This window comes from Saccopteryx bilineata, chromosome 3 (genome assembly GCF_036850765.1).
Source record: "Saccopteryx bilineata isolate mSacBil1 chromosome 3, mSacBil1_pri_phased_curated, whole genome shotgun sequence".
NCBI classification, from domain to species: domain Eukaryota; kingdom Metazoa; phylum Chordata; class Mammalia; order Chiroptera; family Emballonuridae; genus Saccopteryx; species Saccopteryx bilineata.
In genome coordinates this window covers 102099268-102123397 of record NC_089492.1, presented here as the reverse complement: position 1 = coordinate 102123397, position 24130 = coordinate 102099268, and the positions used below count along the sequence as shown (strand labels likewise).

The following is a 24130-nucleotide window of genomic DNA, read 5'->3' as shown; positions in this document are numbered from 1 at the left end:
CCATAAAATTCCTCAGTAATTTATGGCCTGTTTTTCCTTTAAAGTGGAAAAGCACTAATTCCCTCACAGAGCGGGGGGAGACAGGCCTTTCAAATGTGAAGTAATCTAGAAATATGTCCATTCAGCATAGGTTAGTTCAGTGGTTCTCAACCTTTCTAATGCCGTGACCCTGCAATACAGTTCCTCATGTTGCGGTGACCCCAAACCAAAAAATAATTTTGGTGGCTACTTCATAACTGTAATTTTGCTACAGTTATGATTCGGAATGTAAATACCTGATATGCATTATGTATTTTCCGATGGCTTTAGGTGACCCCGCCGGGGTCGCGACCCACAGGTTGAGAACCACTGGGTTAGTTGAACCTCCAACCTGAATCACTGTTGAAGGTTCACGTGAAGACCCCAGCCATGGACAGAGAGCATGGGCTCAGTAACAGCCTGCTCACAAGCGAGCACCTAGTTTAAAAGGTACCTCTTGACCAAATAAACTGTCCCTGACATCTGAAAATTCCAGAGATAGAAATGTCACCCTCTGGATAAAGGATTGCTTCCTCTATATTATTCTTCTAAAATGCCAGCCTGTATAACTCATTATGAATGTATACCTTGGGGTAAATGATTTTATCAGCCAAGAGGAGCCCAGGAACCCTGACGACTGGGGCCCAGGTTCTGAGGGGCTCTCAAGGGCGTGAAAACCTAAAATCAATCTTTACCTCCTTGACATGTTTTGGGTTTTTTTTGCTACAAATCAGCCCCAGGGGTCACACTCAGATTTTTGCAAGGAGCTTTTCACAATCTTGACTGATAATCATAAGGGAATGAAATATTAAAGTGTACCTTCACAACAGAGTTGATTGGTAGCAACAACCAAGTAACAAGTGATTTCTGAAGAGAAGGAGCAAGAGTTAAATTGCACTTGGATAATATTCAGTCTGACCTGGTTCAGGAAGGAGGAGGAACATGAACCTCTGGCCTCCACCCAGGGACTCTATATTAACCTTAGCTTTGCTACTGCTTTATAAATGCCATTGGCTAGAGACAGAATGAGGATGAGCCACTAGAATGTCATTTTAAAAATCCATGATTCTCTCCTGCATACCATATTAGTCTCCCTTGGTTCACAGCCCTAAACGTTTAGTATTTGGGGTTTGGGGGGTTTCTTCTTTTAATTAGAAATTAAATTCAATGGGGTAACATTGATCAATGTACACAGGTTTCAGGTAAGCATTTCTACAGCATTTGAACTGTTGATTGCATGTGTGTTCATCACCCAAAGTCAAATCATTTTCTGTCACCACATATTTGTCCCTCTTTACTCCCCTCTTCCCTGCCCCCTCCCCATGGTAACCACTTCACTTTTATCCATGAGACTCAGTTTTATATCTCACCTGTGTGTGAAGTCATATAGTTCTTAGCTTTATCTGATTTGCTTATTTCACTCGGTATAATGTTCTCATGCTCCCCCATGTTCATCACAGCATTATTCATGGTGACCAAGATATGGAAACAACCAAAGGTGTGGCACATGTATATAATGGATTACTACTCAGCCATAAGAAACGATATATTGCCATTTATGACAACATGGATGGATATGTAATATTTTTTTTAAATAAGCAGGGACCAGATTCTCAGATAGTACTTTCCAAATGAGTTCAAGAGATAGAAGTACTGTCCCTAAAACAGTGTTGCATGATCAAATGTGTTTGGGAACTCTATTCACTTAACTGCCATCCTGGCAACTAATGGAAATTAGCATATTGAAGGCTCTGACAAGTCCTTCAAGAAATGTTTAGCTTTATTTATTCTACTGTTTCCCAAATCTACATGATTATGGCACTATTTTTTTGAAAGTATATGACCTATTCCCTTCCTTTATTCTGCAGAACACATTTTGAGAAATCCTTCTCTAACTTAAAAGGAAGGTCTAACTATGGCAGTAGGCTGAATTACAAAGTAAACGCATCCTGACACTCTAGAGAAATCTGGAAGTAAGGGAAGCAAAAAGGGGAAATTTTTTTTTTAAAATCATACCTTATCATTGTTTTACCATCCCTTTGACACACAAAGACCAACCCCTAAGAGAGAGGTAAATGGTTATCTTTATATCAAACAGACAAGTTTCAACTTTTGTCAGCCCAAAGGGAGGTCTAATCAACTGTCCCAACCTCAGTCAATAGCTAAAGAGCAAATTGAAAACACAAATTAAAAAATAAGCCTCCTGGGCAGAGCTTCGCCCCTGGTGGGCGTGCCGGGTGGATCCCGGTCGGGCGCATGCGGGAGTCTGTCTGACTGTCTCTCCCTGTTTCCAGCTTCAGAAAAATGAAAAATGAAAAAAATAAATAAATAAAATAAAATAAAATAAAAAATAAGCCTCCCTTAGTGAAAGTTGTGGACACATAGTATTGACATTAACTTATGACCAATAAACTGGATGGATGGATGGATGGATGGATGAATGGATGGATGGATGGATGGATGATGGTAGATGATGGCAGTGTGGTAGGTGGGTGTTGCTTGATCCACTGATATAGCCATACAAGCACTTTACTAGGAGTCAGAAAACCCATGTTTTCACCATTCCTCTGTCTGTACTAAACTTTTTTACTTTGATCAAATCACTTAAGTTCTGAGTACTTTTATTTTTCCACCTATACACAGGAATGTAATGAATATGTTGATAGCTACTTTGACATTGTTTTAATCAGAGAAATAAGAGAAAAAGAGAAAAGAAAGGGGAGAGAAAGGGAAAGGTAGGAAGGAATTTTAATTCACTTGATGCCCTTTGAACAAAGCTTAAATGTATAAATATATAACAGTATTACATGTGAAATTGTATCGATGTCAATACCTTCCAGACCACACACCCTGGGTCTCCTGGACTCGGTCTCCTCGGGAGGTGACAATGCCCGTACCTGTGCAGTAACGGGCCCAGTCCTCAAAACCAAGAGACCCAGATGCTCGTGCATCTGCCTCAGCTTCCAACTCATCATTTAACTTCCCTGTGTCTTGTCCTCAAATGTCAAACTACAAGGTAAAACATGTATTTAATACTATATAAATTTGATGAGAAAATGAAGAGAAAAGCTATAGATTTTTGAGTAAATGTATTGACATTGTACAGTCCAATGAGGGGTAAGGTCAAAACACATTATGTTCCAAAGCCTCCACATTCCTGATTAGAGTCTAAAACTGTCCTGTGCTGACTGAAATGTAGCTAATGATGGAGAAACCCACCATGCATCAGAAGTTTCTAACTTTGACTTTCAGGTGGTTCATTCAATCCAAGAACCCTGATGCACCACTATCTGATACTGAACGCCATTCGCAGCAGTTTCAGGACATGGAGGCTCTTGAACATAAGGTATTTCAGGTCATCAGATCACTTCCATATGCTCCATTGTTATGGACTTGTTCACTGAGTAGCTGGGCAGGTTTTTCAAAACCAGTTTATCCTACCATTCTTCAAAAGCCACCTCCCCCACAAAGCCTTTAACAGCCTTCTCCTGGGCCCTCTAACACATCTGCCCTTTTGGAATTGTTCAGGTGAGCAAATGGGAAGCTTACAGTGTGCAGAGAGACTATTAAAGTAGACATCATGTTCTAAGTCAATGTTTCCTTATTTTTACCCACAGGAAGAATAAAAATTATCATATAAATAATACTCATATAAATAAAACTAAAGCAGAAGTTCAATAAAGCAATACAGGGTAGGGCAAAAGTAAATTTACAGTGTTCATATGGAAAATAATACAATAATGAATAAATAATAATACATGAATAAACTGTTTCGCATACTCACAACTGTAAACCTACTTTTGCCACAACCTGTATTAACCTGTACTGCATGCAATGTAGCCTGAGAATGTCAATGTGGTCCTATTTCCCATATTTTAAATTGCTGTGAGATCTAACTGATTAATTTGATCACCTCAATTGATGGGTCCTGACCTATAGTTTGAAAAACTAGCCAAGATGTGCTCTTACTCTCTTTCCTAATGTTTTTCTCCCCACAAAAAGAAAAACAGATCGTCTACAAAAAGTAGAGAACAATTCTAAAACTTCTTAACCAATTTAAATTTGGAAAGGGCCAAATTATGCTCACTTGCCTAAAATCCAGATTCCCATTACAGAAGGCACATGGCAGCCTTACGGTGTGTGGGCATCCACGGGGCCTCCTCGACAGCCATCTGAGACAAGCCCCTGTCCAAATCCTAAATAGTATTAGAGAGATAGGTAGATGATAGGTGAGAGATAGGTAATATAATTGATTACAGTATATACATTATCTGGGTTATATTTTATTTCTATATATATATATTTTTTTTTTTTCATTTTTCTGAAGCTGGAAACAGGGAGAGACAGTCAGACAGACTCCCGCATGCACCCGACCGGGATCCACCCGGCACGCCCACCATGGGGCGACGCTCTGCCCACCAGGGGGCGATGTTCTGCCCATCCTGGGCGTCGCCATGTTGCGACCAGAGCCACTCTAGAGCCTGGGGCAGAGGCCACAGAGCCATCCCCAGCGCCCGGGCCATGTTTGCTCCAATGGAGCCTTGGCTGCAGGAGGGGAAGAGAGAGACAGAGAGGAAAGCGCGGCGGAGGGGTGGAGAAGCAAATGGGCGCTTCTCCTGTGTGCCCTGGCCGGGAATCGAACCCGGGTCCTCCGCACGCTAGGCCAACGCTCTACCGCTGAGCCAACCGGCCAGGGCTATTTTTATTTTTATAGATACTACCTGCCAAGTTGTTTTCCAAAAAAGGTTTCACTAATTTATACTTCCCACCAATAGGTTAGGACAGGACCCAGTTTTCTCTCTGAAACTGATGTGATCCATCTTTGCAAGTGGGCATTTCTCCTTTTGATATTCCTGGGTGCAGGCCAAGGTCTTGTCCCTTTCGGAGAACTACTGCCCGTAGCACGGCCCCAGGCCCAGAGCAGGGCCCCAGCCCAAGAGCAGGAGCACAGCTCTAATGAGGGCACACACACGTGAGCCTGGTGAAGGGTGCTGGGCTGGGCTCTGAATCTCTTCCAGCACAGGCGCAGCTTTAAAACACATTCCCGAGGGGCCTCGTTTACTCTCCAGGCACTCAGGGGGCTGCCTCAGTCCACAAAACTATGTATATCCCACCCACAAGGGGACAGCCACATGACTCCATTTTCCTACTCCTTTCTGAATTACTGTCTTATCTGTCTTCCTCCTTTTCCCCCTAAAATAGTTGGCTTTACGGTTGTCTGTGCACAGTCATATGATAAGCAGTGATAAAGAAAAAAATGTTAAGAGCCAAGAAAGGATAAGGAAGCAGAGAGAGAGACATGTTCTCTTGCACACGGTGGGGTGGGCTTCTAGGACTCCCATTTCCTAGAAACAGAGCCCGAAGCTCAATTTTAAACCTTCAGCCCCCAACAACGTGAAAGTGAGGCTGTTTGGCTAAGAAACCCAAATGCTGCACAGTGAATTGGAGACTTAGGGAAATGAGATTTGAGTTCCACTGAGTCCCTACCAGGGGACAACCTCTATCTTCAATTTTCCCATCTGTAAACTTTAGATGAAAATGCCATTCCCCTCCCCAATTCCCAAAGTGGCTCATAATTACTACTTCCATGTGTATGACATTTCATTTTTCAGATATATGCTAAATGAGTCTCAGAGCCAATATGACTAATGACATTTTACAGTTCAGGAAACTGAAGTTCAGAGAGGTTAAAAATTTCTCCCCAGGTCACACAGCTCATTAGTGGTAGAGCTGAGTTGGTAAAGAATAAACTAGCAAACTAAATGCAGGACTTTGTGAATGTACACTGGCATATAACTATATATATATTTGAACGCAGGCAGCATACACAAAGTTGGGAAACCACAGTCATTTCCTATGTAACTCACTACCTTGAGAACTACCATCTATTTAGGCATGCCCTCCAAAGAAAAGCAGCCCCCAACCCCAGGCAACCCTCAGACACAAAGAAGCAAATCAAATGGACTCTGACAACATAATAAACACAATAAGTTCCCAAACCACATAATCTACAATTTATTTTTTTGCAGTAGAATTACAATAATAGCTAACATTTTTTGTGTGCTTATTGGTGACAAGTACTTTTATAAGCACTTTCGATGCATTACATTGTTTATTCCAAACACAATTAGATATCACTGAGCTTGTTTTACAGATGAAAAAGTGAAGATCTTAAGAAGTTATACAATTTGTCAAAATCTTGCACAGCCGGTTCAGGTGTGCAACCAGAATTAGAACCTGCCTCCCTCTAGCGCAAAGTTTTTGCATTTAACCATGATGCCATGATGCCACCTGCTTCAGTATGCAGTGGCTAAGCTGCACCTTTCCCTCTTACTTTTAAATTCAAATATAATACATAATCATAAGGAAAACTATGTTTGGGGGGGAGAAGTATATGTGAACTCTGTACTTCCTGCTCAGTATTTCTGTAAATGTAAAACTCCTTTAAATAGTAATTAATTTTTAAAAAGAACGCTTAAGTAAGAGAGAAAAAATCCTCCCCATATATCCACCCCTCCCTTGCCTTTTTCTATTTTAAAGTATATACAGATGTGTGCGTGTGTGTAATTTTTAAAATACTATATTCTTCTCTGTCATAAGGGCAAAAGGAGAACACTCCAGAACAAATATCTAAAGAATATCTATTTATTTAGGTAAATATTATATTACATATTATAAATTAATGTTAAAATGTACTTAGCCAATCAAGCATCTATTATATATAAGGCAACGCGTGCTGGATATAAGCACAAAATGACATGAGTTGTTTCTCTCAAGGACCTTTTGTGCCCTCGCAAGAGAGCAGAGACAGAGAATATCCACTTGCCAACACTAGACATCAGTAATTTTACATGGAGGGCACAAATCATAACTATTACCATGATTCCAAGGGGTGAAAGAACAGTGGCAAGTTCAAGGAATGATGGGCCATGGAGGATGGAGACTCCAATGGGTGCTGAGAGTATTCGAGGAATCTGGACATGGGATTTCAGAACACAAAGAAAAACTGGACAGAGGACAGAACAAGCCCTTGTGGAGGAGGCTTCTAGCACATATCATGTGGGACTCAGCAGAAAACGAGAAGGGGAAGGGTACAAGCCATGTAGGACCCTGAGTGTCGGGTGGGATGGTTAGGCTAGACTCCATAAGCAGCTGGGAGGGGGAGGAGACATTTGTTCTGAACACCCCAGAGGGGATTTAGTGCCATTGCACAACTCTTGCACAAATCCCCTAAATTCCAGGAAACCAGACTAATAGAAAGATGAAGCAACAAACAATAAGTGCTGGCGAGGATGTGGAGAAAAGGGAGCCCTCCTGCACTCTTGGTGGGAATGCAGGCTGTGTACCCACTGTGAAAAACAGGATGAAGTTTCCTCAAAAAATTAAAAATGGAACTGCCTTTCTACCCAATGATTCCACTTCTGGAAATATATGCAAAGAAACTCAAAACACTAATTCAAAAGAATATATGCACCCCTATGTTTATTGCAGCATTATCTACAATAGCCAAAATCTGGAAACATCCCTAGTGCCCATCAGTAGATGAGCAGATAAAAAAAAGCTATGAGACACTTATACAATGGAATACTACTCAGCTGTAAAAAAAAAAAAAAAAAAGAAAGAAAGAAAAGGAAATCTTCCTTTTGAAACAGCATGGATGGATCTGGAGAACATTATGCTAAGTGAAATAAGCCCATCAGAGAAAGACAAATAACATAATTTCACTCATATGTGGAATTTAATGAACAAAATAAACTAACAAAATAGAAACAGACTCATAGATACAGAGAACAGACTGACAGCTGTCAGAGGGTAAAGGGGCTGGGAGGCTGGGTGAAAAAAGGTAAGTGATTAAGCAAAAATATACATATACATATATAATATATATATACGGCTCACAAAAGTTAGGGGATATTTCAAAATGAATATGAAGTGATAAATACCCCCTAATTCTTGTGAGCAGTGCATATAATGCCTAGACACAGACAACAGCATGGTGTGTGGGAGGGAGTTAGAAGAGGGCCAAGGGTGGATAAACAAGGACGGAAGAGATGGGTGATGGGCACACGATGCAGTGTGTAGATGAGGTTTTGTTAGGTGGTACACTTGAAACCTGTATGGTTTTATTAACCACTGTCACCCTGATAAATTAAGTTAAAAAGTAAAAAAGGTGTGGGAGGGAGATGGAAGCCAATCTTGATGATGTCATCATGAGTTAGTACTCAGGCACCTGGAATTTAAATGAGATAGTCTTTTTTGAAGTGTAAAACGTATTTTTCAACCAGCTAGATGGTCATGGCTGAAGACCGTGTACTTTCTGTGCAGAGATCCTTGATAACCACCATTGGAACAAGAAGTAGTTGCGAGGTCCTGGGCACATCACAGGCCAGTGCATGCTCTGAACTGTAAATCTCTGCAATTCTAGGCACTCTCAAAAGGGGTCCCTGATGAAAAAGCATGTTCCCTACTTTTGACTAATGGTGGGATTATTTCAACATGAGGCTAAGCCTCTCATTTTAAAGTGACTCCAAACTTCCCTCCTCTTCCTGCAAAGGGACAGAGATGATCCTCAGGAGCATACAAGAATCTTTTCAAAAGACTGGCTATTCTGCAACTCTTGCTATACCTTAGCAATTCTGACATCCTGGTCAAAAGCAAAGTCCTTCTTTCTAAATAGAGCACCTTTGTGCATTGCCTAGCTTTGGGCTGGAACAACAGGACAATCAATGTGCACTGCATGAGAGACTAGGCTTGTTTAAGAGACGGGTGGTAGAAAAATAAAGTCGCCTGGATCACACAGCAAAAAGACCTGTAAAAAACCCCAAACCTCAGTTACCACAGTAGGCTCATTAACAAGAGCAGGTGACATTCTGGTCAAAGTGCAACATTGTCTCCGCTTCTTAAAAATGTAAGTGGGAAGGGGGGCCTGGCTGATTAGCTCAATGGGTCAAGAGCTTTGTCCATGAATGACAAGGTTGTGGGTTCAATCCCTGGTCAGGGCATATACGAGAAGCAACTGATGAATGTACAACTGAGTGGAGCAACAAATGAATGCTTCCCTTCCCCCTCCCTTTTTTTCTCTAGCTCTAACAAAAAAGGAAGGAAGGAAGGGAAGGGAAGGGAAGGGAAGGGAAGGGAAGGGAAGGGAAGGGAAGGGAAGGGAAGGGAAGGGAAGGGAAGGGAAGGGAAGGGAAGGGAAGGGAAGGGAAGGGAAGGGAAGGAAGGAAGGAAGGAAAGAAGGAGGGAGGGAGGGAGGGAGGGAGGGAGGGAGGAGGGAAGGAAGGAAGGAGGGAGGGAGGGAGGAAGGGAGGGAGGGGGAGGGAGGGAGGGAGGAAGGGAGGAAGGAAGGAAGGAAGGAAGGAAGGAAGGAAGGAAGGAAGGAAGGAAGGAAGGAAGGAAGGAAGATGAAAGAAAGAAAGAAAGAAAGAAAGAAAGAAAGAAAGAAAGAAAGAAAGAAAGAAAGAAAGAAAGAAAGAAAATAAATTAGTTAAGCCCTGGCCAGATAGAGCAGTTGGTTGGAGCATCCTCCAGGAGCGCAAGGGGTTGCCAGTTTGATTCCTCAGGCAGGGCATATACAGGAGCAACTCGATGTTCCTGTCTCTCTCTCTCTCCCTTCCTCTCTCAAAAAAAAAGAAAAAAGAAAAGGAACAATGCATCATGTAGGTTCATCCACTGGGACCAAAGCCAGCCCGAGGGCAGGTAATCCAAGTTTGCTCCAACTCACACCCCAGGGGCCAACTAAGAAGGGCCAAGAGTAGAATTCTAGTTCTGCACACTTGGAATTCAGCAAACCCTGAATTCCTGTTTCCTGTTGCTAGCTTATTTCAGAGAGGGACAGAAGGAATGATGGGAAAAGGTTTTGCTCATAACACCTCAGTTGGTAATTTACTCAACAAAATCTTCAGACAAAAGCACAATCTTCCCTGTATCTAGTAATAAATAGTAATTGCAGGTATTTACTAATAATAAATTACCATTTATTAAGAACTTGCTAGAAGTCAGGCACTTTTACATGTTTCATCCATTATTACAATAATTCCACAAGATAGCTATTATTTCCATTCTATAGGGATGAGGAGACTGGTACAAATAAGTTAAATAAACTGCCCAAAATGCAGCCCAAACTGATAAAACTGGAATTCAACCCAGGATGGATTGACTCCAAAATCCACAGTATTTTTTTTAGATTCATGAATTTGGACAAGCCGCCACTCAATGACATGAAAGAAGCTACAAAGCTATTCTCCACCTCGATCAGTCCTATTGAGAAATAAACAAAAAAAAATTAACTGGAAATACAGCATGTGAGATTGAAGTTAGCCCTCAGGATAGATTTCCTTGATAACCAAAGTTCAATATATCATGAGAGATTCTGGTCAACACTTTGTTCCAAGCAAAATTCCTAGAACACAGAAAGTATTCAATACAGTACATTCGCTGAATGGCTGGCTAGTTGGTCAGCTGTCTGGCTAGAAATGAATGAATATCCATTCTATCCACCATTCCCTTTCTTTGGAAAGCCTGTTGTTTTGTTTTGTACGTGTGTGTGTGTGTGTGTGTGTGTGTGTGTGTGTGTGTGTGTTTCCAAGGAAGCAATTATTTTTGGATTGTATTCCTACTTTAATCTCACTGATTTCCTGACTCCTCTCACAATCCAAAACGCCAAAAGCTGCTTGCCCAACCCTTCTGATGCTCTTCCTCCAGTCTAGAGGGGGTCCTTCCCTGTCTATTCAGATTCCATTTTATTCAAGGCCTGGCTCAAAATATCACAAAGAAGCCTTTGCTAACTATCAGAACCTATATGAATCCTCTCTCCTGTGAATTCCCACAGTTCTTCAACTTCACTGTTTCACAGAAAGGTGTTAATGTTGAATTCCCAAATGACCCACTTGAGGAAGATCCATTCCTTCTTTTATGTAATTATGTTTTTCAAAACACTAGTTCTGTGGTGCTAATAACTTTTTCACAGATAGAGCATTCTGTGATAATACCTTCAATGTAGAAATGTGTGGTTACATATAGGGGATGTACAAGTCCCTTTATTAGAAGCCATCTTGGAGACTTAGATATACTAAATGTGCATTTAACTCTGTAACATTTCCCAACCTCTTTGATCACAGCAAGTGAAAGATACTCTGGTAAACACAGGTTGGTTATACGTTCCAGCTTTGCCTGCTGATTGATGATTCTCTCAGCTGCCTAAAATGGTTTAGACAATCATCAGTCCAGAAAGTAGGGAGATGGATTTGTAGACCTGCATTCTAGAAATCTGCTTGCTTGCTTGCTTGTTTCCACACTCTCCTTTGAGTGGCTCAGTGATCCAGAGAGAAGACTTCATTTTAAAATAAATGTATTTTTGTGGGTTTTAAACACTAGGTCAAGAAGCGAGCCATCAAAAAATGCTTTGTGTTTTTTATCATGACAATGAAGAAAGATGCACTTTTTCAGGGGAAACAAAACTTCACTTCATGAACAATAATGATGAAATATTATCAATGTGAGGTCGAGCAAAGTCAAGGCCCAAAATGCAGAGAGCCAAGTCAAAGATCCTTGTTAACAGAGGCCTTACGAAGCATCAGACTATATTATACTAAAGGTTCAACATCATCAGTTAACAGAAGTCACCTGATTTCCCATTCAATAAATTTCCCAAGGGGAAAAAAATATTATCCAACCCTGAAGAAGTAAGATCTAAGCATCCCCCGCTCTGAAAGGCTTATAGTGAGCTCTGTTTCTTAGTTGTAATGTTACATACCAGTATATTTATGCTATTCCTTGATTCATACTGTGTCTTGCAGGGGATTATATGCTCCATGAGAGCAGGGACCAGCTCCTGGCATGGTGCCTGGCAAATAAGGTGTTCAATAAACATTTGCTAAATGAATAAAAGGATGGCTGGGACAGTCAGTGAAGACATCACTCTGCCCACTGCTTAGACTCTCTAGTGACATCCACCATCTTTTTTTTCAGACTGCACCAGATGAATGTCTAAGAAGAGCAGAACCTTATAGTCAGTTTGATTAAAGAACACAGCCTGTTTGAGCTTCTACAAGACAGACCCCAAAGTGGCACACTTTATTCAACCAACTGATGAATGAACAGGTTACAGGCACTTCCTGAGTGGCTCATTCTCTGACTGGCAAACAACTTTGAGGGGGAGGGGAAAACACTTTCTGCTCACAGATGTTTACATCTGGCTGGGGAAAGACAACTGGCACCAAGAGATGCTTGAGTGGCTCAGTGATCCAGAGAGAAGGCTCCATTTTAAAATAAATGTTTTCAAAAAGAAGCAACTCTATTCAGGAAGGATATAAGCAAATCAAAGGCTATGTTTACTCTCAATAATTAATTATAGATGCACTGCCATGATTTTTCTAAAGCCTCTTGAATCTGATTGCATTTTTACTCTGATCTACTTCTTGAGGTCATTAGCTCCATGAGTTTACATTTACTCCTTAATAGCAAATAAAGATGACTTTTCACTAGCTTAAAAACTACCTGTCTGAGACTTCAAGGTGAGATAAGAGTGTACTGGGAGGGCTGAAGGGCAGGGGAGGTCCTTTCGGTACCTGGAGTTGGTAGCAGGCATGTGCTTCTCTCCCTCCCAGACACGATACTACAGAGCTCAGTCATGTTCCCTCTGCAGTTTTCCATTCAGCTTAGAAGCTGCAATGACATTAGTGTGTTCCTGTCCTCTCAGTTCCTGCCCTCTCAGCACAGTAGACTTTTAGCCGCTTCACATGGGGTCTGCCACAAAACTAGATTTCAAACGGGGCAGTCCTGCTGATTAGCATTATAATTGATTGTAATCATTTAACAAGTCCATATATACCCAGAGGAGCTTGGAGAGAAATATAATGTTTTGCCAAGTGTAGCTTTTATTTATCTAAAATACTTCAGGCCTCCAAGTGAGACTTCTGCAAGTTTTGTCTGCATATGCCTCAATGAGGTCCGTGAGTTCAGGCATTGGAATTTAAAATTTCATTTCTTGTTGCTGCCAACTACAAAGGGTTTTCTATGTAAAGCCATTACGAGAACTTAAACTTGATTTTTAAGTCTGCAAAGGAAGGATAAATGGGCCTTTTCCTTCTCCTCTCATCCCAGCATCTTGCATGGGCCCTGGGCACTGAGAGGGGATATACTTCTGACTGTTAGAACCTCAGACTTGATGGAGACACTTCAGTCTAGGAACTGCCACGTAGGAAATAATATAGCATGCCCTCATCAAAATGTCCTTATGGATCACACAGATGTTTATAAAGTAAAATATTATTTTCTTCTTCTTTCCACCGTACAGAAAGATTGTTTAAGAAATTCATTAGACTGCTTACCATACTGGATCTCCCAACTAGACTTCATACTCCTGGAAGGAAGAAATAATACCAAACACAACTTATGTTTTTACTAGCCCCCAATATCTACCATAGTAAGTGCTAGGAAATAAATACTTGTTTAATAAAATTCATTCATTTATTCATTCAACAGTGTGCCAGGAAATGTTTTTGGGTGCCAAAAATACAGCCGTAAACAAAAAACTTTGCATTTACAGAACCTCTGTTCTGGTGAAAGAAATGGATGGAAAACATAAAATACATAGAGCTAAAGAGCAAAATAAAGCAGGAAATGAGCATATAAAGTGTCAAGGAAAGGGTAAAATTTTAGAAGGGACTGACAGAAAAGGCTTTACTGAGAAAGAAAGTAATACTTGGTAAAGACTTGAGCTATGATAGTTATTTGAAGGAGGAACATTCTAGAAAGATGGCAAGTGCAAAGACTGAGGCAGGAACATGGTGAATATATTTAAGGGGTGTCACAGGGTCTGTATGGTTCGGGGAAGAATGAACAAAGTAAAGAGTAATAGGCAAAGGGGTCAGAGAGTTCATCACAGGATGCCTGATCGTGTCAGCCTTGTAGATTATGATAAGGACTTGGGTTTTTTTTTATATGTTCTTTACTTTTTAATCTTTATTTATTGATTTAAGCAAGAGCGGAATGGAGAGAGAGAGAGAGAGACAGGAACATTAACCTGTTTCTGTATGTGCCCTGACTGGGGATCGAACTGGCAACCACCATGCTTCAGGATGATGCTCTAACCAACCAAGCATTCTGGCGAGGGCAGGACTTGGGTTTTTACTCTGACAGATTTGTGAGCAGAGAGACATGACCTGATTAAGTTAGGGGAAACAGTTATGAGGCTGTTGAAATAATCCAATTGTGAGATGATGGGTACTTGGGCCAGAGTGGTGTCAGAAAGATGATCATATCTGGGACACATTTTGAAAGTGTGTAGAAACAACAAGATGTTGCTGACGGACTGGATATGAGGGCTCAAATGTGGCTTCTCAAGTTTCCAGCTTGGGCAATTGGAAGGACAGAGTTGCCATTTCTTGGGATGGAGAAGACTATGAGAGGCTTAGATCAGGGAGAGGGGAAATCATGTGTAAAGTCTTGGACATAATTTAAGTTTGAGGTGCCCTTTATAAATCAAATGGCAATGAGTTCAGAAGTTCAAAGGCAGGTATGGGCTGGAATTAGGAATTTAGAGAAAACAGCATTGAGAATATATTCAAATCCATGAGACTATATAAAATTCATACAGTAAAAAAAAAAAAACAGCAGCTCCCAAGTACCTCTATTTTCAATTACTCATAGGCTTCAATAAATGATTAACCTTTGACTACAGTGGCCACAATTCCTAGAATTCCCAAAACAATCTCATTTCAAATAATTGTAATGTTTTCAAAAAGGCAATTTGTTAAGTGTAACTAAATTTATTTGTAGACTATGTGAGACTTTTCTTAAAAATACATCCACAAATCAAGAAGAACAATTGCTTTCACTAGCTCTATGGTCTGATCTAAGAGTCTAAAACCATGAATACCTACATATAACTCTTCAAATATTAAAAACATTGTTAGAATACACTAGCCTGGCCCTTTGCTAAGAGCTTCACATACTGTCCCTTATTTCTCACAGCAATCCTAAGAGGTAAGAACTATTGTAGTCCCACATTACAGATGAAGAAATAGGTTTATAATAGATTAAAGGAACAGGTTAAGTCACATACCAAAAGGCACACAACCAGTGAGTGGTAGAGGCATCATCCTGTGGTTAGAACTCAGATTTCAGGGAAAGGGACCCATGAGGAGCTAAGACTGAGGGACTCAAATATTCTCTAAATTGACTGCTGGTAAGAAATACATAGAAGAAACAGGACAAACAGACAAGGCTTGACTGCCCATGTGTCCTGAGGCCCATTAACTTCAGGGCCCCAAAGCCAGGTGACTAATGGCACTGGGCGAGAACTCACCCTTAGGGTAATTGTTAAACAACCAATTGTGTGCCAAAGGGAACAATATTTAATTAGAAGGTTAGGATTATAAGAGTCAGTAGGGAGCAGAGATTCTAGAACTTCAGCTGCTGGAGTCCTTCCACATGCCTTTTCCAGACTCTTCCCAAACCCTTCCCTTCTCAGGTCTGTTAAAATGATGATGGGGATTTTCATAGATCCTCTAAGAGTCCCCTACAGAAATCCTGCAGACAGGGATACACTATGGGGCAGTGTATATCAAAGTGAGCTCAGGCCACTATCAGGATGACACGCAGCAGGGGCTCATTTAACCAAAAATGTCAGGCTTCACCCAGGGCATCAGCATCTAAACCAAGAGTGGTCTTCCTTGTTCTCCGAATTGTAAGAATCTCCCCCAAAGAATTCTGGGGCCAAAGGGGAATCAGCTCCAGAGCCTAACATTTCCAAATAGGGTATAGGCCAATCTCTCAGAGTCAGCAAGGTAGGATAATTTTGAGAAGCCCTGTCTATGAGCTATATTGGAAGTATGGAACAAAAAACTCTAGTGTCTCAATCCTTGCCAAATGAGATGACCTTCCTGATGAGAATATTTTGAAGATGATGTAAAGCTGGCTTCTTGGGGTCTTGTAAAACACTCAACTCAGTAAAGAACCCTCTCTAGAGCCAAGCCCATGTGAGGTTTAGGGGTCATGATAATAAGTATAGCAATTAAACATTCACTGAGCCCTTACTAAGGAGTCAATACACATCACAGGTATTGACTCCTTTTGCCCACAACAACCCCATTTTATTATAGCTAGGTACTTTTACTATTAGCCACTTTTTACAGAGGAAAAAACAGAAGCACGGGTTAAACTGTTCATTGAAGGTCACAAAGTGATTGCTAGGATTCAAATCAAAATGTCCTGGCTCCAGAGCTCTGCCCTTAAGCACTCTGCTGAACCACCTCTCAGAAGATGACTTAGTCATTACCCTGTATTCTGTGCACCTGAGTACCTCTTCTATAGGCTGAAGCAAGGTGGTGACCCAACCAAAGAGGTCCTCAGAGGCGAGGCTGGTACAAGGGAGTGGGGCAGAAGGGGAACTGAGCCCAGTACAGAGACATATATAAACTACTAAGACCATAGTGCAGACTCCTGAGTGTGAAGGGGACCAGCCAGCTGTCACCTGCATGCTCCACCTACCCTCTCTGCCATCTACTGTGCTCCCCGCCATCTGTCCTGAATGCAAATGCAGCTCCAAATAGGGTATGCTGTCCAGCCTCTGGTTCTGATATGAGTCCGCATAGCTCTAGTTTACACAATTATGCTCATAAATCTTGTTCTAGGACTTACAAAGCTCTACTAGAAAATTCCAGAACATCCCTGTTCAATAACTTGATACATTATCTGGAGCTATTCTGGCCCAGTGTTTCTCAAAGCGTGCTCTGGTCCAAATCTTGAGGAGAGCTTGTTGAAAATGAGGATTCTTAGAGTTCAGCCCAAACCTCAGGATGAAAAGCTCTGAGGGTGAGCAAGAGGATCCCTATTTTTCATACTTTCCCTTTGGTGAGTCTCATGCACACCAAAGTCTGAGTAGCATTATTATCTCATTCTTGGAAAACCAGGCTATCGCAACATTGTTGAATGGGATTCTTCAGCAAGCACAAGTGAAATCTTCCCATCTCTCTGTAATAAGCTTTCTCTAAAGAACCCCCTTTGTCATCACAGCTGATACATCTCTCATTATCTGGAGAACCATGGCCCCCAGCCTGTCTTTTAAACACCTTGATATCCTCAGTTTTCTAAACTGTCTCCTCCAGTGTTTCCAAAATGTGTCCACCATATCACTAAGGATTTCAAGAGGTACCTGAGATGAACTTCTCTTTTATTTTAGAGCCTGTGTTTATTTTAATGTGAATAAAGAAAAAATATTATTACAGTATCCAAACCTGTGATTTCACAAACACCCGAGGCTCAAGTAGAAAGTAAAAGAATCAATGTTGAAAACTCCTAAGTAAACAATAGTACAGGGGTACCCAGATAATAAGTCTTAAACTTGGGAAAACGTGATCCTTGCTGACCGGCACCCTCAGTTTCAGCCATTCTGCTCCGCTCGCCAGCCCTGACCACAGGCACGCTCTGCGTTCACGCCAGCTGCGTCCGTGCCCAGGGAACACTGCCTCCTCTTGTAAATACTTCTTTAAATGTTACCCACATTTCACACCTAGTGCATGCCTCCTTCCAGGAACCCTCCAGATTCTTCCAGCTCCCCTAGCCCACTCCCTTTCTGAATTCCTTTCAACATTCACTTAGAACCTAATTGCTACTTAAGTGTCCATCTGTATCTAGTTATTGTTGTTTCCCTAGTGAAATGGAAGCCCCTGGAGAGTCACCCATAGATTAGAGTGCTAAACTTCCCTGGGTGAATCTAAGCATCAGACAGGCACTCGAATACGGGTGAATTCACTGTGCGGTGCAGTTGAATGAAATTTTCCACAGCACCGAGGGAAGTGCTGTTTTGTGCCCCCCCCCCCCGTGGCTCCTTACTTCTGGCTAGAGTTCTTAGCCACACACGAGAAAAGGTGCATCTCTTCATCACTGCCAGGTAAAGAACACAGAGGCCTGAGGCTGGGGAATTCTACTAAATGTGTAACTCTGTAGTTGTGCCCTGGCTGATGGGAATGGGAAAGGTGACCTTAATCAGCCCACGTGCAACTGTTTCCAAGGGCCCGTAATCTCTGCTGGTGCATGCCCGCACCATGGGCTAGAGGAAGCAGAGTGGCCTCAGCCTCTTCTAGTGAAACCACCACCAGATGAGCAAAGAGAACCAGCTCCACTACTTGATTCATTATCCTCTGACTTCAGCCTTTCTGTATCTCAAGTTCTTTTAGTATAATACCTGTCGTACTTAATTCACACTTTCCATAAGACAAAAGAGACAATGATTTTGAAAGCACTTTAAATTATCAAGTGCAAAATAAAACACTCGAGGACACAGCATATGTATGTGCAGGGAAAGCAGACTAGGAGGCCAGGGGACTCAGTTCTCCATCAGGCAAGCAGTGGGCAACGGGCGGTCTGGGTCTTACTGCCAAACCCCCTCTGCCTGTCATGTGATCTCGTGTACCCACTTAGCTTCTCTGGGACACAATATCCTTGTCTGTAAAACTTGCCTGTGTACTAGATGATCTGGTCTAGGGCCAAATCCAACGTGAATCTTAGAGCCTTAGAATGATAACTGAGCAAGAGTAGTAGCCACTGCATGCTTCACTGCAAGTGCTCAGAAGTGGGCACGGTGCCCTGAGGTGCCTAGGGGCTGGGCAGGCCCCAGCAAAGCATCACCAAAGACACTAAAACTCCTGTCCCTCCAATCAAGATTTGTTTTGTGGATAAAAGCTGACCTGCTGTTCACTGTCCTGTCTCCTCACGACTATCGTCATGGGTTATTTTTTTCTTCCTATTCTAAAATAACAATAACAACTTCAAAAGCATAGTTGTTTAGTGTAAGGTATGGCTCTGAAATTAGTTATGCCTTCAGCTCCCCTCAGACACACACTGTTTTCAAGAGTAAAAGGACTAACAGTCATGTGTGGCAAGGACATGGAGGATGAGTGGGAACTCGGGTGGTGGGAGAGAGGTAAGGGGCATTGGTGGAATGGAATGGCACTGCATTCCTTCAAATTCCATAAAGGTTTGCCTGCTTCCCAAAGTGAAGGCACAGATCATCCAGGGTTGTACCTGGTGTGGTGTGTTGGAGCTTCCCTGCAAGCTCTGTAACCATGGTTTCGGGCAGACTACATCATAGCCCTGAGCATAAAGAGAACAGGCTTTTTTGATTTTCCCCTAAAATTCCTTCTCTTTTAAAAAATATGGAAGGTGATATGCCAAGGTGATTCATATGCAACCTCTGACCCTAGGACAGTCATGAAGTTATTTGTTCTCAATAATTAGGTGATTTCTCTACATCTCTCCATAAGAAGCAGAGACCTCTTTTTGTGTGTAGGTCAAAGAACACTGAAAACATATTCACCCAGAGCCACACCTGCTCTTGGTAGAAACAGGTAACAACTCTAAAAAATACAGAAATTCATTTCCTCATTCAACCATCCTTCCAAGAACAGCTAAAACAAGGCTGCTTTTCCTTGCTTCTCTGCGTGCCAAGGTTGAGTGCATTTGGCTTATTGTATACATGGACAAGGCCTATTTCCAAGTCCCTAATATTTTGACAATGTCATCAATTAACTCAACCTCAGACTTAGAAATGCTATCTCATTACACAGCATTTCAAAATGTCTTGAAAATCAAAACTGGGAAACACTATAACTTTAAGTATGTTTCAAAGCACTGATTTCCAGTTACTCATAAGGAGAACCATTTTTGAAATAACAACACTCATTCTGGATAGATGGGCAACGCACTGGGCAAAACAAGCTCTGCTGATGTTCCTTGGACCCTGCAGGGGACATCCTAGAGAACACATTTTTCTGCCCGTATGTCAAAAGATGAGCTAACCACCATGCAACAAAACAGAAACAAGCTAGCTTCCTCCCTGAGGGGAAAATAAAGCAGCTCCTCACTTGGCTACGCAGGACAAAGCCAGGACGTGCAAGAAGCCTTCAGTCTAGGGCTCCACGTGCCTCTCCAAGGACAGAGGAACCCACCCACACACAATCACAGCCAGCCAGCCCACCACGCGCCTGCGGAAGGCACCGGATTCTCCTCCAACCTAAAAGCACTGGAGGCTCAGGGCTCCCCCAGCTTGGGAGCTCCCTGTAGCCCCCGCGGTGCCCGAGGGTCAGAGAGGCAGACCCTCTTTCCAAATCTCCTTTTTTTTTTTTTAACATCAATGCCTACCTCTCCCCAACTACCAAGTAGAGTGTGCTTCTCTCCAAGGTAACTGGGACTTAACATACACACACACACCAGATAACAGTTAGGTCCCTGCACCCCATTACCAATGCCAAGGCCGTGAGTCTACCCCCTCGCGATCCTACCGTGGACCCCACAGCTGGGCTCCTAGACTGGAAGGTGCCCGACTCACCCAGTCCTCGAAGTGGCGGCTCCCGTTCTGCAGTAGCTCCTCAAACTGGATGGTGCAGTTGGCCACGAAGTCGTCGTAGCCGATGGGGGCATCGTGGAATACGGCCAGCTCGATCTTGCGCCCGTTGCACACATCGGTGACGAACTCGTCATGCCAGGCCGGACTGTTGGTCTTCTGTTTGGTGGCCGTTTGGCCAATGCGCGAATCGTCCACGTTGAGGGCAATGTAGGGGTCCAGAAGGAAAGTCTGTGGCCGGAGTCCCACTGCATGGCGCAGCGACCAGGCTGTGGGCTTCAAGCTCACAGCCTCACAGATTTTGATCTTAAGAAGGCCATTGAATACTACCATGGTCGGGGCAGGGAGTGGGGGCCGGGGTCACTCCGTCCGCCCCGAGGGCAGGATGAAGAACCGTCGCCCCGGCGCTGCGAGGCACTGGGGCTCCCGAGTCCCCGCCCGCCCCACGCCACACTCTGCCTACACCTTGTAGCGCTGCGCCCGGGCGCGGGCGATTCTCAGTGAGTGCATGTATTTCCTCGCCGGGTTCCTAACGGAAAACAGGGAGGGGGGAGAGTTGGGGAACGTCCGTGTTTGGAGCAAGTCTCTCCCCCGCTACCTCCAGCAGCACCTCCAGATGAGAGGAGCTGTCGGCTTCGCTGCCAGCCGCGGGGGCTGTCTCGCCGCCTCCCTGGCTCTCCGGGTCCGGGCTGCGGGAAGCGGGCGCCGTGCCCGGCGCTTACCTACCTTTCCGAAACATAATCCCCGGGAAATTTTGACTCCGAGAGGGCGAGGGGGCGGTGGGGCGGGGACGAGAACCGGGGGCGCAGACTTCAACCCGGATCCTCTTCGCACACCCAGCGCCCGCCTCTGACCGCGCGGGGCGGGGGATGGACCGAGGGATGTTCAGTCTATCCGGAGGGATGCATGTCGAAAGGAAATGGTCCTCCTCGGAGCCAAATTTTTAAAAATCCACAAGCCCCACAGGCAGCCTGGCCGCTGTCTCTTGGGCGAAGCAGCGCCGCGCCGCAGTCGGCGATCGGAAGACGCCAGGAGCCCGGAATCTCAGATTCGCGCGGGCTTGGAGTCAGGGTGGCCGCAGCTTGGGCTCGGGGCGCAGGCCGGCACCCAGCGGTGCGCAGCGCGGCGGCGGGGCCGGGACCGCGACTCGGCGCGGCCCCACCTCCTGGGCGCCGGCGCCCGCCCGCCCGCCGCGCTCCCCACGTCCCGGCTTTCGGCTGCCGCTCGCTCGCCGCCCGCCCGCTCTCCCCCTTGGTCCCTTCTCCGTCGGTGTGAGAGTGAGTCTCCCTCCCTCTAATGCAGGAAATGCGCAAAAGACGTCAGAGTGTGTGTGTGTTGTGTGTGTGTGTGTGTGTGTGTGTGTGTGTGCACGCGCGCGTGCGCGCGCGCCCCTGTGTTTAGGGAAATAGAAAGTTTTGCCGGTTGGGGGAGCAATACGGGAAAAGTGAGCCGAGGAGAGGACGACAGAGAGCGGGCGAGCCTGCCCGGGTTAAGGCAGCAGGCGGGGGAGCCCAGGAGGGACCCCGCGCGTGGGGCCTGGGGAGTGGCAGCGTTGGGGCCTGGGGTGCTGGTGCTGCGTGCTACGGACACCTGGTCTTTGCTCTCCGCCGGACGTGAGCAGGCCGTGGATCTCTCCGGGGTTCTGCGGTCAACGCTGTTTTGGAACCGCGGGTGGGAGAGTGGCGGGGGTCTCACCTACGGGAGAAGACTTGGGACCCTCCCCCAACCCACCTTTACTCCGGCCGCGGCAGGAGAGGGCTGCCGGCAGAGTATTGGTGCGTCTGTCTGTCATACTGTCTGGAGGAGCTAAGCTCGGCAGTGGCGGGGTAGGGGGCACAGGGGAGGCGTGCAAAGCCCCGTGTGAGTTTTTATACATTTATTCTCTCTTCCCTTTCTTTGGGGCATTGGCCCCTTTGGGATCTGTCCTGGACTTCTTAGTCTGAGAGAACTTGTTGACAAGTGAAAGCTTAGGAGAACCCCGGCTTGGTTTGTGTGTTTATTTTCTACAAAGTGACTTCATATTTACTCTGGACCTTGTCTGCCCTTTTGCGGGAGATGGCTCTCATCAGCACGCTGACAGCGGCCGTTCGACCTGCGGGAAAACCGGGCGCGCCCTCCGGGGGTCCAATGGCTATGTCGGTGCTAATTTCCTCCGTAACCTTTAAACTCTCGCTGGAACCCGCCGCGGCTGCTGGTCACGTGAGGCAAGCCCTGGGCTGCTGGGGAAGAATTTCCTCCGCCTGGAGCCGGGGACGGGGAAGGCGGCCCCGCGAGGGACTGCCCCGCGCCGTGGGACGCGAACCTGGCAGGGCGGGACGGAAAGTGAGGAGGCCCGGGACGCGGCAAGAGTATCCCGAAGGACTAGTCTGGGAAGAAGTCATCTCCCCAACCTGCGAGCGGGAAGTTGAAAATGGAAAAAAAAAAAAAAAGCTGGGCCCTCAGCCGTGTGTCAAATCAAGTTAGGAAGCTTGTAGAAATCAGCGTAAACTGAATATTTATCTGGAGGGTCTAGACAGTGAGACCAGAATTTAAAACCCACCCCTCGATCACTTTTTCTCGGTGGAAAAGGGTTTTTAACTGTGGCTTAAAAAGATTAAAGGCGAGGAAGGAGGCAGTCCCCTGAAACAATAGGATACCAAGTGCAGCACACAGGTCGCAAAAATGATCAGAAAAGTCCCCAGGTGATTGTGGCAGATGCTCTGTCTCCTCAGGATCTTTCAAGTCTTTTCTAGAAGCCAACTCTCAACCTGGTGAGCAGGGCAGCTGGGTAAAGAGAGTGCTAAAATGCAGGCTTAGAGACAAATGAGACCATTCTCATATAATAAGTTATGCCTTACTTGGCCAACTCTCACCAGTTAGAGGTTATATTTGAAAATCTGTCAGTTTGACAAAGCACAAGTGGAATATCTCATTGCTGTTTAATTTTTATTTCTTTGAACATCAGGACCTTTTTCCTCCTTGCTTTTTATTTCCACTATTCTTATTTAAGTCCGTCCCCACCCTCGTCCCTCCCCCCCCGCCGGCGCACGCGCGGGCGCCCCCGCTGCCTTTTCAGGGCATGTGATTGAAGGCAACTGGAGACTAGGGCTTGATCTCCACAAAATGCATTTGGGAAGCAGAGCCAGAGCTAGAATGAGATCACTGAGATACTTGATAAAGAGGCAAATTTAAAGGATACCAATTATATATATATATATATATATATATATATATATATATATATATATATAACCACTATATATAATTTTTGTTTGTTTATTTGTATTTTTTGTTTGTTTGTGTTTTTCCAAAGTTAGAAGCGGGGAGGCAGCAGTCAGACTCCCACATGCGCCTGACCCGGATCCACCTGGCATGCCCACCAGGGGGCGATGCTCTGCCCATCTGGGGTGTTGTTGCTCCATTGCATCCATAGCCAATCTAGCACCTGAGGTGGAGGTCATGGAGCCATCCTAGTGCCCAGGCCAACTTTGCTCCAATGGAGCCTTGGCTGCAGGAGGGGAAGAAACAGAGAAGAAGGATAGGGGGAAAGGTGGAAAAGCAAATGGGCGCTTCTGTGTGCCCTGACAGGAAATTGAAATTGGGACTTCCACACGCACGGCTGACGCTCTACTGCTAAGCCAACCGGCCAGGGCCTAGTGCTATATTTTTTTAAATCAAATTTTCTGTAAAACTTCAGCATGAACATAACCAAAGTTTAAATGGTTTTAAATATTGCATTAAAATGTTATTTATATTACTGAGTTTATTGGTACCCCTGAAATTGTG

At 44.3% G+C, this 24130-nt stretch overlaps 1 protein-coding gene across 2 annotated transcripts in view; it reads right to left on the bottom strand.

Annotated features, from left to right (window-relative positions):
- PRKCE (protein kinase C epsilon) overlaps positions 1-21669 on the bottom strand; it is a 513463-nt gene extending 491794 nt beyond the window's left edge. Inside the window, exons 1-2 of one of the 2 annotated variants that reach the window (XM_066267046.1) lie at positions 21092-21669; positions 20351-20894 (exon numbers count right to left, since the gene is read on the bottom strand). In XM_066267046.1, coding sequence (XP_066123143.1) covers positions 20351-20698 — 348 coding nt within the window. In that variant the 5' untranslated portion in view covers positions 20699-20894; positions 21092-21669. Of the gene's footprint in view, positions 1-20350 lie in introns of both variants that reach the window. The other variant, XM_066267045.1, reaches the window with a different exon arrangement.
- Between the last annotated feature and the right edge of the window lie 2461 nt (positions 21670-24130).